The 14,702-nt window shown below is 41.1% G+C and overlaps 1 protein-coding gene across 1 annotated transcript; it reads left to right on the top strand.

The window, feature by feature from the left end:
• Window positions 1-2,122: 2,122 nt before the first annotated feature.
• Window positions 2,123-3,254, top strand: LOC138583822 (apolipoprotein A-IV-like). The gene is made up of 3 exons (XM_069655832.1): window positions 2,123-2,174; window positions 2,315-2,465; window positions 2,547-3,254. Exons 1-3 carry the CDS (start codon window positions 2,135-2,137, stop codon window positions 3,121-3,123), a joined length of 768 nt encoding a protein of 255 aa, XP_069511933.1. The 5' UTR covers window positions 2,123-2,134; the 3' UTR covers window positions 3,124-3,254.
• Window positions 3,255-14,702: the final 11,448 nt, after the last annotated feature.

The following is a 14,702-nucleotide window of genomic DNA, read 5'->3' as shown; positions in this document are numbered from 1 at the left end:
GTTTATTTTTATCAATTTACAAAATGATAATTGAGCAAACAAAAGAAAAATGTAAATCAAATCAATATTTGGTGTTACTACCCTTTGCTTTCAAACAAGCATCATTCTTACAGGTACACTTGCACACTGTCAGGGATTTTGTAGGATTATAGTCAGCTGTCAATTATACCAAACAGGTGCTAATGATCATCAGTTTCACATGTGGGTTGAAACACAGTCATTAGCTGAAACAGAATCAGCTGTAGGAGGCTTAAAACTGGGGGAGGAACAGCCAAACTCTGCTACCAAGGTGAGGTTGTGGAAGACAGTTTCATGCCACAGGTCATACACCATGTCAAGACTGAGCACAGCAACAAGACACAAGGTAGTTACTCTGCATCAGCAAGGTCTCTCCCAGACAAAGATTTCAAAGCAGACTGGGGTTTCAAGATGTGCTGTTCAAGCTCATCTGAAGAAGCACAAAGAAACGGGCAACGTTGAGGATCATAGACGCAGTGGTCAGCCAAGGAAACTTAGTGCAGCAGATGAAAAACACATCAAGCTTATTTCCCTTTGAAATCAGAAGATGTCCAGCAGCGACCCCAAACATACAGCCAGTGTCATTAAGAACTATCTTCAGAGTAAAGAAGAACAAGAAGTCCTGGAAGTGATGGTATGGCCCCCACAGAGCCCTGATCTCAACATCATGGAGTCTGTCTGGGATTACATGAAGAGATTTTGAGGAAGCCTACATCCACAGGAGATCTGTGGTTAGTTCTCCAAGATGTTTGGAACAACCTACCAGCTGAGTTCCTTCAAAAACTGTGTGCAAGTGAGGCAAAGGGTGGTCACACCAAATATTGATTTGATTTAGATTCCTCTTCTGTTCATTCTCTGCATTTTGTTAATTGATGAAAACAAACTATTAACACTTCCATTTTTGAAAGCATTCTTAGTAAACAGCATTTTTTCACACCTGCCTAAAACGTATGCACAGTACTGTACAGCTGAGAGTTAATAAAACGATACTAACATTTCAAATTAGAAACATTGTGTTTGTGTCAGTCAGAGAGAAATGATCATTAAAAACATTATCTCATGATGAAAATAATTGTTAATTTAGTAAGCATACAGAGTACATAGGAGGAAACGGGAAAAGTAAAATATTTAACAGTTAACTCAGTAATAACAGGTAAAGACATTTCTCAGCATCAATATCTCCCACTTGGTAAAAAGAAGTGCGGAAGCATTAACAAACAAAACGCAAACTGACATGACCTATTTAGCTAATTAAAAGAAGAAATATCCAGTTTGTTTGTATCTGGTTCCACTTATTAAAGAAATGCTCCAAATGTCTGTTAATTATATTGTATAAGATCTCACAGTTTTTATGTGTTGTGTGGCACTACTGCTGTTGTTATATGGTCCTATTCGCCTATCTGCCATGAATTCTACTATAAAGGCTGAAAATGTAACTGTACAATGGAAATATAGTGTTTTTTGACAGCTGGTGTTTATACTGTATATTATCCCCATGACTGGTAACACAAAACCTGCTGGATACTGTATTGACATACATACCATACATACATTTTGAGTCATTATTTGGAGCCTTCTGCTATCAAAGAATATCTGACAGCCTTGTGCTACTTTATTCACATGGCTCGACCTTAATACAAAGTCCAGTAGTGTTGGCACTCTGAGGTTATCTACAGGCTATTAGCGCTGGACAGCGTGGACAGTTAATTACTATATCCTACGTGAGAGGGGTCAGAGGGGAACTACTGTAATGATTCTTGTGTTGTACGCTAGGTTTATTGTAAATTCCTAAAAGCCCCATTACCTCTGTGTCATGTGATGGTGGCCGGGATAGGCAGCAGAAACAGGAAGAAAGCCATTATGACAACATGGCAGTGACTCCTGGACTTTGTGCTCTCGACTACAACTGTCATCTGACTTCAGTATATATGGAAGCAGCAGCATGACAGACTCACAAACACGTTGAACGCTCAGAGATATACAAGCTCAAAGCAAGGCCAAAAGCAGGTAAGAGTAAGACTGCATTTGAAATCTAAGCTTTAAGAGGAAAATATGTGATGTTTTTAATGCAGCTTGAATGTTAACTAGATCATTTGTTTTTCAGCAAGTCACAGTCATGAAGGTGTTCGTGGTTCTAGCCATTGCAGTGCTGTCTGGTAAGTTGCAAGCTTGTGTCTCTTCTTTAACTTTGTCCAAGCCAGAATATGCATCACTTCACAAACTAAGAGCAATCAAAATCAAGCGAAGGGCTGAACATGTGCACTGTTCTTGAGCTGTTTTTGTGTCCATCCCACAGGCTGTAATGCCAACCTCTTCTATGCTGATGCACCAAAGCCACAGATGGAAGTGCTGACTGATGCATTCTGGGACTACATTGCCAAAGCCACCCAGACAGCTGATGACACCCTTCAGATGATCAGGAAATCACAGTTTGGACAGGAAGTCAAGTAAGTTCTACACATAGTACCATTAGCAACATGGTGATGAAAAGAAGTGATGGTCTAATCATTCCTTTGCCTTTCCTGTAGTGCCCGCCTTGCAGACAGCGCTGAGCTAGCCAGCAAGTATGCGGTTGTCCTCCAAGAGAGGATCCCCTACGCAGCTCAGGACCTGATGACCAAGATCACCGAAGAGGCTGACGTGCTCAGAAACACGCTGACCCAGGAGCTGAGCACCGTCAGGGACCAGCTGGAGCCCTACACGGAGGACTTGAAGACCAAGATCAATGAGAGAGTGGAGCTGCTCAAACAGGAGCTGGCCCCCTACGCAGACTCCCTGGACTCTGAAGCCCTGAGGACCACTCTGATGCAGAAGAGCGAGGAGCTGAGGACCAGCCTGGAGCAGAGCGTGAAGGATCTGCAGGCTCAGCTGGGGCCCTACACAGACAACCTGAAACAGAAGGTGGACCAGCACCTGCAGGTCTTCCAGGATAGCGTTGCCCCCATGACCGACAAGGTGCAGATCGAGTTGAGCCAGAGAGCAAACCTGGTGAAACAAATGGTCGCCCCCTACGCTGAGGACCTGAAGGGCAAGCTGGACCCCTACGCCCAGGACCTCCAGGACCAGCTTATGACCTTCTACCAATCCTTCGTCAACGCCAACTAAGTCAAACTCCATATGAACTCCATCCTTTGTGAAGATGCTGGCCTTGGTGTACCTCTGTTTGAAGCATGAAAAATTATCATTTAAATATAAGCATTAAACTGGGTATAAACCCACACATAATATTTATTGCAAGGCGCAAATTTTGCAAACCTCTGCACTTGACATGTATATACTTTATTCATTTTTATTGTGTGTTGTGAAGTTGGAAACTTTTTTTTGCAATTCCTGTAACTTATGAAAAATAAATGGATGAATCTGGAAAATATTTGCTTTTTCTTCACACTCTGTTCAGAATATGTAAATCCATCAATAATCGCATCAGTCGTCGATCTCAGAGGATACAGTGTGTTGACAAGCATTTCTGCAACAACACGGCAGTTACTTCATAAAAATAAAGAGTGACTACTATGGTCACAAGCTACAGTGGGACGTGTGCTGCTTTTTCCCTCAAGGGAATTAGTATTTTTCCTCCATCTCTCAAGTCTTTACATGTCCTGGCTCCTGTCACAGTTCGTCTCCTACTTTATCCAGAGGCAGACTATTATTCCTGCCTTTATACTTGTCAATACTTGTCACAAAACTGCACCTTCCTGATGTTAAGCCCCCCAAAAAAACAAAAAACAAGGCATGGCCATGGGAAAAACCTGGATCCAGAACGTGACGAGTCAGCTTTGGATCCAACCTTAAAAAAACATAAATGCTTTCAACTCCACAAAGCCTTATCATCCGCCTAGCGAGCCAGCATCCAACGTGGAGGGTCAGAGTCCACTGACAACACTACATACACACTCCCATTCACCTTCAACACACATAATGCACATTTGTTTCCTTGTTACAACAAAAGAGAATCACAAATATTGCATTGGAACACGTTTGTGGTCATTTCGAGACAGAAATTGAAAGTAAAATCAGTAGTTAGAAACTTGAGCCTTGTGGGGAAATGTGTGTTTTGACAGATAATAACTTAAGTGCAAGACAGTATCATTCTTGGAGGAAATAGCCTGTAGGTAAACTTTTTTCTTCAAGGTGATTCCCTTCAGTTCAGTCTGCCCTCTTTTTGCATTTATAGAGCCGTCAAACTACTGCAAAGCTCTGTGAGACTTAACAAATGCAAATCTGATCACACATTTTCATGCTGCGGCTTCTTTATACCTCATTAGCACTTGTTTGGGCACCCACGGCAACCACTGTATTATCAGTCAAAAGGCATTGTTAAGGCCTTCAACAAAACAGCCACATTCAAATGCTGGAGGCTAGACTGACGGCTGCCCATTCACACTCTGGAACACAGGCCACTGAGACGAGGGAGTTGTTCTTTGACGCACACAAGTTTCTTCGAACAAGACGCGTCTCGCCTTAATCAGCGTAGTTACAAACAGTGTGGCTTTGATGCAGATATTCAGGTTGTTAACAGTGCGTTGCTGCTGGTTTGATAAGCAGATCAGCGCCTGTGGAGATGAGACGATAGCCGTCTCACGCATGGGTCGTTGTAAATGCTCTCAGGCTATGTCGTTTGCTTCGTCTTTTTCTTCTCTATCGGCTCTAGTCTGGTTACAGAAAAGATTCATCAGGTCTCTTTGAGGAAAACCCCTGAAGTGTTTTGTAATCTAAAAGACCTGCAATGTAAAGTGTTCAATGCTTGTTGTTGAAATTGTTTCAGGGAGGTTATCCTTCCACTTCACAAGTTTGTTTGTTGGAGAGTGATTGTCTTTGACGGCAAAGTAGTGCATGGCAAACTCTACAAGATTGACCCCTGGAAAAAACAACAGTTGCTTTGAGAACGTCCAAAGGTTGTAAATGCGTCTTTATCTCTGTGCCTCAGTAATCTAGGGCAGTTGTAGCACAAGTGGTGTTGTCTTTTGATTTTGGTTGAAAGTAAAGATATTGACATACTAAGACACGGTATTTTAGAGTACTACACTACTTTACTTGTATACTTCTACAATATGATTAACCATACTTTTTACTTCACTGCATTTAAAGTAACTTTTGATATTAATATTTTACATCCTAAATATATTACCAGTTCTAATATACAATATACAACAATATGAAATTGGTGGTAAATAACGGAATAGTCCATCCATTATCTGTACCGGTTATCCTGTTCAGGGTCGCGGGTCCCAGCTGTCATTGGGGCGAAGGGTGGGGTGGGGTACACCCTGGACTGGTCGCCAGTCAATCACAGGGCTGACACATAGAGACAGACAACCCACACCTATTTGTTTGGACAGTGGGAGGATGCCGGAGGGAACCCACGCATGCACGAGGAGAACATGCAAACTCCGCACAGAAAGGTCCACCTTGCCCAAACCGGGGTTTGAACCAGTGAGGCAACAGCACTAACCACTGCACCACCGTGCATCGCTTACGGATTAGTAACAAATCAAAAAAAGAGTTCATTTGTGGTTTTACGTCGGACACATTTTCTACCTGGCACTTTAACTAATTCTGCGTAACTTTTATATAATTTTAAAGTTTTTTATACTGATGTTTTTTTATGAGCTACTAAAGCAAGCGAGAAAATCAGGAAGAAAATGGATTCCTCCTGTAGTCATTTTTAGCCCTTCACTGCTGCTGGGTCAGTGTCAGACAAAGCGATTCATAGCATGCAGAACAAAAGGGCCTTTGCTTACATTTGTTCCCACAGAAAACATTCACAGTGAGTGAGTCGTGCGCTTGACTGCTAACAGAACACAACTCACGCATGTACAGGACAAGATCAGCACAGGAAGAAGACGTGCTGCTTTGTCCACAGAGGTCACTAAGAGCCATACCAAATCAGAAGTTCCTCACAGTAGCTTTAAAAAGAGGCCTATTTGTAATCTTTGTAAAGTAGTATGGCTACTTTCTCAACACCACAGTAAATAATCTGATTATATCTTCCACCACAGACTGTGATTAGTGATCTGATCCTCAGCAGGGACGCTGGACGTCTATGTTCTGTGTATGTGAGGGGAAAAGGTATGTGTGCTATATGGTTGTCATGTAATGTATCATGCATTACTGTAATCCAAATGGGACGTCAGTGTTCCCTCTGCAGATAGAAAAGGCTACACTGCCACCCAGTGGTGAGACTGTGACAGAGCAGTGTGAGGGCTGAGTGTGAACATTATATCAGAATGAGCTTTGTTGGCCAAGTATGCAAACACATACAAGGATTTTGAGGGATGACATTAGTCTTAGTTTACAGACACAAATAGACACCTGAGTGCAAAGGATGAGTAAATAAATATAGCTCATTGTTATTAAGGGAAATATGGAATGAATGGGCCGTCATAGTTCACTTAACTTACCTGTCCACTTCAACAAGTCACATGACTAGAATTTATTTGCTATTGAATTATTATTCATTAACCCATCCATCATCTATACCACTTATCCTGTTCAGGGTCACAGGGGGGGAGCTTGATCCCAGCTGTCGTTGGGTGAGAGGCGGGGTTACACCAGTGACTGTATATATAGATGGACGACGCGTCTCCATCTGCTCTCTTCGTACAAAATTGAAGCCATAATAGCCCCTGTGATAGGCGTTGTCATCTTGCTGCGCAGAAGTCATCGGCAGGTGGAGCCGTTGTAGCCACTTCTGCTAACCAAAACACACTGTCAGTACCCGATCCTACCTGGCTGCCCGATCCGTTTTGCGCATGCGCAGAATTGAACCTGTTTTACGACACTGCCCGATTTGTTCCATGCATGTGTGTCTATATTGATCACCACGTGATTTTAGTAAAACATCTTTTCACAATAAATGTTAATAAAAAAAGCAGTTATGCAACCTTTCTGTGCTTTTATGTTGGCTAATAATGGCCATGTACTGTTACTTGTATTGCAGTGTAGTGTTTTTATTAACAATATTGTGTTGTTAATGAAGTTATTTAAAAAAAGACTTGCTGCCGTCAAATGTTCACGTCTGGTACAAATCGACAGGAATAGGTATGCGCATGTGCAGAACGGATCGGGCAGCCGGGACGGATCGGGTACTGACTCACACAGTTAGATTACCGGAAAAAAACACAGCAAAGATTCCGCACGATCTTCCTCTACTCTGCTAATCCGGAACAGATCGGCTGCAGGAGCCGTATTTGTATTTGTCAACAGAGCTGTCAATCATCATTTTGACAGCGTCAAATAACTTATTTAAAATGAACTTGTCAGAAAAACGAACTCTTGGACGTAAATCAGCATGATAATAACTAGCTATAATGACTGAAACCATGTTTGAGAAAAATGTATTTGACGTGTATTTTGATTTTATAGTTTGACTCTTGTCCCATCTGTTAACATGGAGGAGGCGGGCTTTATGACCTATACTGCAGCCAGTCAGCAGGGGGGCGCTTCAAATATTTTGGCTTCACTTTTGGGGAGCTCTCATGTTGTCCATCTTTTCATACAGTCTATGGGTTACACCTGGACTGAGGCCAGTCAGTCACAGGGCTGACTACTACATAATATTTAATTGTAAATAATTTCTGGACCCATGTGATTTTTTAACTCTCACCACTTCTCATGTACGTGCAAAATGTTATTTGTTTTCAAGAGCAAAGCATTTTAAATTGCTAAGACTAGTTATCTCAAAAATGCAGTTACACAGCCAAGTGATAATAGTTAGCTTTACTAACAATAGATTCCTTGCACGCAATGCCATGGACCATTGGGCCCTTTCAGTATGATAACACACAACAGAAGGAGTAGTGGAGCGCATGTGAGAAACATGTTCAGTCTAATCAGCATTCAAAGCGGGTTTGAGACGGATGACGGATGCCTGTCGACGCGGGCTCCTGTTTTAGAAAAGATAAATGTCAAGTCTCGTGTGATGAATGAGAGCTTAAGACTGAGGAGGCAGATACAGATTTATGTAACATTTGCTCACTGATCATGACTTAGGTTTCTTGATACACCTCTGCATGCAGCCCAATCTTTTCTGTTGCTGCAATACCTGTCAATCATGTTGGAGGAGAAAAACGTGCAAAAGATGCCTGATTAGATTCACTGAGGCAATGACAGTTTGCTTAAATGTTGTCTTACCGAGAGATTTTTCAACCTTTAATTCTCTGTGTTCGGTCCGTTTGTTTGGATATGAGTGTAACGTTCTTTTCTTATTCTATGCTTATTGATCTGACAGGTTTCAGTTTACAATGGACTTCCATATGCTCTATATCGTAGAATTGTCTATGTGAAACTATAGTTTATAGTTGAAATTAGAGTTTTATAACAGTTTATAACAGAGGTCTAGTAAACAGAGTAAATAAAAGCGATGTATTGTTGTTGTTGTTGTTGTACGGTTATAGCCCATGCACTATAGCCTTAACTATTTTGATATAACAACAATATGTGGATGTCCACCATTTGCATTATCTAGTAAACTTTGTACAATGTTCTAATACAAGGGTCACAAAGATAAAAAAAATATATTCTATTGAGAGGAAAAAGGCCTTCCTGCATGCACATTCAAACCTCTGCAGATGAACCAGAACGCAGCAGGGCGACTGATCTACAATCAACTCAAAACAGCACACATATCTCCGCTGTTCATATCCCTCCATTGGCTCCCTGTCGCCGCTCGCATCAAATTCAAAACCCTGTTGCTCGCTTACAAAACAGCAACAGAAACGGCTCCTGCTTCCTGAACTCCCTCATCCAGGTCTACACTCCCTCCCACCCACTACGCTCTGCCAATGAAAGGCGCCTGGTGCTCCCATCACAACAGGGCCCTAAGTCGCTAACTTGACTCTTCTACTCAGTCGTCCCCTGGTGGTGGAAAGAGCTACCAAACTCCATTCGGTCCACAGAGTCCCTTTCACCTTTAAGAAGAAGCTAAAGACCCAGCTCTTTCATCAACCTTGTTGATGTTGTTGATAATGATGATGATTTAGGTAGGGAGTCGCAGTAGTAATGTGTGATATCACGAGAGCCTGTACCAGCAGTTGTGTTGCATTCTCTGAAAGGTAGGGTCTGATCTTAATGATGTACAGGACAAATCTACATGACCGAGCAATCGAGGCCACATGAACCTTACAGGTTAGCTGGTCGTCAATTATGACGCCCAGGTTCCGGGAAGACTTAGTGGGTATGAGTTCAGTTTGTCCAAGCTGGATATTGATCTGCAGTTGCATAGGGGGACCGGCTGGGATGACAATGAGCTCAGTCTTGGATAGGTTGAGCTGAAGGTTGCATTCTTTCATCCATTTAGAGATATCAGCAAGGCAGGAGATCTGTGTCAAGACTGTGGTGTCCTCTGATGGTAATGACAGGAAGAGCTGGGTATCGCCAGCAATAGTATGAGAAACCACATAAGCAAATGATTGCACCACGTGAGGTGGTATGTATTGAAAAGAGAAGGGGACCAAGCACTAACCCTTGAGGCACCCCTTTGGATAAGCTGTGGGGTTTGGACACTTCTCCTTTCCAAGATACTCTAAAAGATCTCTCCGTGAGGTAGGACATGAACCAGAGGAGGGAAGATCCCGAGATACTAAGCTCAGAGAGAGTGGAGAGGAGGATTTGGTGGTTCACTGTGTCAAAGGCAGGTGACAGATCTAGCAGCAATAAAGCTGAGCACTGTCCAGCAGCTTTTGCCAGATGCAGTGATTCCGTTACCGACAGTAGTGCAGTTTCGGTAGTGTGGCCCTGCTAAAAGCCAGACGGATGTGGGTCCAATCAGTGTAGGCACTTACTGACTTTGTTCCCTCCTGTCTTGATCGTGGCTGTGTTGTATTAACTCTCAGATGTACGTCGCTTTGGACAAAAGCGTGTGCTACATTGTAACAAAGCAAAGGGCTGAGGACCCAGATGCGGACTTACAGGTTCAAGATTGGAAAATATGATATGAACGCACAGGCTGACAGGTACAGGTGCTAAAAGTTCAAATAAAAACAGGTAGGAGGTAATTACCAGCTTAAAAAGTAACTTAACACTAAAAACACTTTGTGAGCATATTTTGTTCGTCATCATTTTTGTTACACTTTCGTTTGGTTGTGCAAATTCCAATTCTGTACTGTGCATTATCCAACAACCTACAACATCACGTTCCCCCCTAGCCCCCTCCATCTGCACACTCCAAATGTCACCAGTGTGTACTGGTTGGGGAAGGGAGAGAAAACATGCAAATTCTGCAGAAGAAGCTGATCATACGCTGGTAGTTTCCTGTGTTTATCAGTGTTATAGTGTTTGTGGTCTGAGGCGTCCCTAAGCTAACATTAAGCCAGCAGTTCAAATGTTGCTAAACCACAACTTCCTCCGTTTAGTGCAATCTAACACGATGAATTTGTTCATCAGCAGCACTGATTTTTGTCTCACAATATTGTTGATCAGGTGTTTCACACTGGCATGGATGTACTGTGCGTTTTAACAGGTGTATGGCTGCATGAATGTACCTGCATAAGGCGCACACAGGTAGATGGTACACAGCCTCGGTATGCACACAGCAAACACTTCTCATCTTGATGACCTTTTCTTGTGTCGTAAACATGATGACGTGAGCAGGCCTTTGTCTTCCAGGCAGTCTGGTATGTGCTTTACTCTCACACACTACAGTTTGATTGATCTACTTTAAAATACAAAGAAACACAAATCATCCATTCAACTGATTTATTAGCTCTCTGATAAGTGAAGCTTTGATGTGTTAAATCTTTTGCTCCCCGTTTGTACAATTCAGCTGGAGAGCGTGACTTTGCTCCAGGTGTCCACCTCAGTGTACGATGACGCTTGTTACATTGTCACTGTGATCAGATGCTGTGTCATTTATCTGCACAACTTGACTGCCAGCTTTCTCTGAAGCATTTACTAACGATGATGTGATGATGGGCGCTCAGAGAGCAGATAAATAACCATAACCATGTGTTTACACAAGAATTATACATACAAGTAATGCATTTCAAATAGGTTTTTCTTTCTCTTATAATAAATCTTTTGTCTTTTAAACACACTGAGTTTACGTAAAAATGCCCCTTAACTTATATATACGTTTGCATTACTTTAATTTACTCAAATCTGTTATAAGTTATTTAGTTTATTTAAACTTATGTAATGAAATTAGATGGAAACTTTCTCTGTAATTGAAATACACAAAGTCACCGTTTAGCCTCAATTATTTTGTTGAGTGTACATCACACGTCATCATTTTTATTTCTATTTCTGTATGTATGTTAATATGATAAAATAAATCAGAACTTCAGAGTGAAAAGCTGTCAGTTTATATCCAGCAAAATTATAGCCACACCAAAGGCAAAGCATAACAATAACCTTTGATACACTCAAGATGTGTGTCCAATGTTTCTAAAAGTGTTGTTGCTATGGTAATAGTAGACCTGTTGACTTCAGCTGTTACAATTACTATTATCAGCCTTTATCATTACTATGCTTCTCTTGCTAACTTATAGCCTTTCATCAGGACTATGCTGTTCTTGCTAATCTTTACACTTGTGCACCACTATTATTGGCATCATAACCATAAGTATGTATTATCTGTTGTTGTTGCTCTCTTAGCCTGTCTTTATCCTGCATCTCCTTCTATCCCACTTTTCAGCCCATCCAGTCGGCTGTTCAACATGAGTCTGGTTCTGCTCGAGGTTTCTGCCTGTTAAAAGGAAGTTTATTCTTGCCAATGTGCCAAATGTTGCTAAATGCTGCTCATGGTGATTCATGTTGGGTCCCTCTCTAAATAACAAAGAGTCGGTCTAGACCTGCTCTTTTTGTAAAGTGTCTTGAGATAACTTCGGTTATGTTTGGCGCTATACAAATAAAATTTGATTGATTGATTGAAAATGTGATCATGTTTGATTTCTAGCTCATGCTCATATACTGTATAATAATGTGGGAAACATCAAGTATGGTAGTTCTCTATTTCAGTTATGTCTAACAATGCCTGGTTATGCATCATTTGAATCCGGGGGGTTATCTGCATGTCTGGATGAGTTACAGTAAAGTTAAATCAGTGTCAGCGCCCATCAATAAGCAACAGATTGTACTTTAAATTGATTTGATTGTCTTCTTATACTGTCCTTATTTTACACAGTTTCTGACATTGTTCCAAGCAGAAAACCTTTTGTTTTATGAACCACCTCTTTTTTTATTTATCAGGTGTTCATCTGAACGTCTGTGAAGTGGTCCACCTCGAGCTGCGTGACTCCGATGCAGACAGACGATAAGGGAGAGCTGCCCGTACCAACTGTACCAGAAGCAGCTGACAGAGATATAAAGAAGACAACAGGAAATGAATGAATTTGTTGAAAGGTTTGCATACAACGGGTCGCATGAAACAGCCAAAGAATGTGGAAAGGCCTGTAGTAGAAAAAAACACTGACACCCCCTGACTCTTCAGACGGCATGGGAAACAGAACAGCCAGCTTTCCTCCATTATCGTCTGCACTGAGGTAGATGTTTCACATCACCCCATGTGGGAGGGTTGTCTCTATATGGTGACAGCTACTGTAAGACAACTCTCAGACAGCTTTGTTGCAATGAATGCACTTAATCTTTATAGTGAAAGAGGTCAGTTATAATGAGGGCTGCAACTATTGATTATTTTTATAATCACAGAATCTGTTAAAATGTTCAACGACAAAACCAACATTCACTGTCTCTTTCTTTAAACAACATTACATTTCTCGAAAGCATGAGCAATATGTCTAACAGTACTTCATTGAGTTTTATATTATTTCAATAAACGAAAAATGCTTCAGCTTTCTCTCACAGAAGACACCGACATGTTGCAGAAATTCCTCCACATGAGCCGGTCTCGTCATTAACTGTTGGGCGTATCACCAGGCTGGAGGTTTCAGTGTAAGACATTATGTAAGTCAGGCTGTAACATTTTCCTCACAAAAGCCACTTTAACCAGTTGAGGGGCTTCAAGTGCTGTCATTTGTGACACGTTAAACTGAGACAAAACGTATCGTAATGTTTCATTATTGTGCAAAATCTACATGAAACCGCGCATGCATGTAAATATAGCCAGTTCAAGTTACACTACAAAAAGCAACCTATAGAAAATTGAGGTAACAATTTGCACTTTATTTGATTGAGTAAATTTTACCCTGTTTTAAATAAGGAGTACCTAAATTTTACAACTATGATACACTAAAATAAATTAGGTAAATTTAACATTTCTCATTAGGTTTCACAACTAATTAATGAAAATAAGTAATAATAACTCTTGACACACAGAGACAGACAACTTTTCATGCTCACACTCACATGCAATTCATGCAAACTCCACACAGAAAGGCCCACTATCCTTCTAGCTGTGGGGCGACACCGCTGCACCACCGAGAAGCCTTTTGGGAATTCAAGATGCTCAAATTAAAATGAATTATAACCAACATTAGCCTGCTTGTTAATTTACTCAACCGCCAAGAGAGGGCTACAAATTAAAATGACATGATTTACAGACACGCCGCCTACAAATAGTCTGGTATATCTAACTAATATAAACACTTTCATTCATTCTATGATACACAGCAAAATGTTAAACAGGAATCTTAACTTTAACCTCCGATGGCACACCGACACTGCCGATAATCGCACTAATAAATCCAATCAATCAATTGTTGAAGCATGCACACTTTGCAGGCCCGATATCTTTAGATGGATTTTATGATGTTATTTTGTTACTGTTGAAAAAGAGGTAATGCAGGTAAAGTTTACTCATTTCAATTAATTCACTTGCGGACTTTATACCTTTAGTATAATTTATAAAATTTGCATGGATTTGATTCACTACCCTAAAAAAAATCCTTTTTTACACTGTATGTGTTTTTTTTTAGCTTAGTGTTACTTAAATTCAAGCTGCACACGTGGATTCTCCTCTTTGTTACAGTGATTTATTAGAGTGTCAGTTATGCATTTATGCTGTTGTTAATTACAGATTCTGTACTTCCTATAATCAAGTACCATTGCCATTTGCTTTATTAGGCAAATATTCAGCAAAAACAAACCTGCAGTCATTTCTTAGCTGTACAATGATGTAGGACGGCACGGTGGTACAGTGGATAGCATTAGCTGGGTTTACATGCACACTTTTTTGTCATTCCGATTAAAGTTTTCGGGTCAACTGTTTACATGGACTGTGATCCATTACGATCTGGTAATGTGCCGACTTGTTTAATCGGAACAGCCGTGTGACATGTGCACATCGGTTTGGCGCGTTTTATTTCTATGGAGATCTATCGTCTGTTCAGGGCAGTAGCTGCCGTTGTTGTGTTGCTGTTTAGCAAGCAACAGCGTGACACCAACGTAATCTTACTCCTACTGGAGGCAATGGTGAGGAGAAGACGGGCATAAGAAGCTGTTAGGGCTACTCTGCAAAGCATCAGCTTATTACTGCCCCGTTCCGATTACAATGTAATCTGTTTGGGCCCTTTTATTCTGATTGAGGTGTTTGTATGGAGCATTTTTATTCGGTTTGGGATTTTAAACTGATTATAATCAGAATATTCGGCTCCATGTAAACACAGCTAATGTGGCTTCAAAGCAAAAAGGTTCCTGGTTCGAATCCCAGTTCTGGGTACTCCAGCTTCCTCCCACCTTAGGTTAGGTAATTGTAGACTTTAGAATTAAGGTGTTTATTTTAATTAGCC

Source organism: Semicossyphus pulcher, unplaced genomic scaffold (assembly GCF_022749685.1).
Source record: "Semicossyphus pulcher isolate SPU_LCO1_2020_fin unplaced genomic scaffold, fSemPul1.0.p SCAF_9, whole genome shotgun sequence".
In the NCBI taxonomy this organism is placed as follows: Eukaryota; Metazoa; Chordata; class Actinopteri; order Labriformes; family Labridae; genus Semicossyphus; species Semicossyphus pulcher.
This window is presented reverse-complemented; position numbering and strand designations above follow the sequence as displayed.

Coding starts and splice junctions, on each gene's coding strand:
- LOC138583822 (XM_069655832.1), top strand. CDS start 2,135: ATGAAGGTGTTCGTGGTTCTAGCCATTGCAGTGCTGTCTG. Junction 2,175..2,314: donor AGCCATTGCAGTGCTGTCTG/GTAAGTTGCAAG, acceptor TCCATCCCACAG/GCTGTAATGCCAACCTCTTC. Junction 2,466..2,546: donor CAGTTTGGACAGGAAGTCAA/GTAAGTTCTACA, acceptor CCTTTCCTGTAG/TGCCCGCCTTGCAGACAGCG.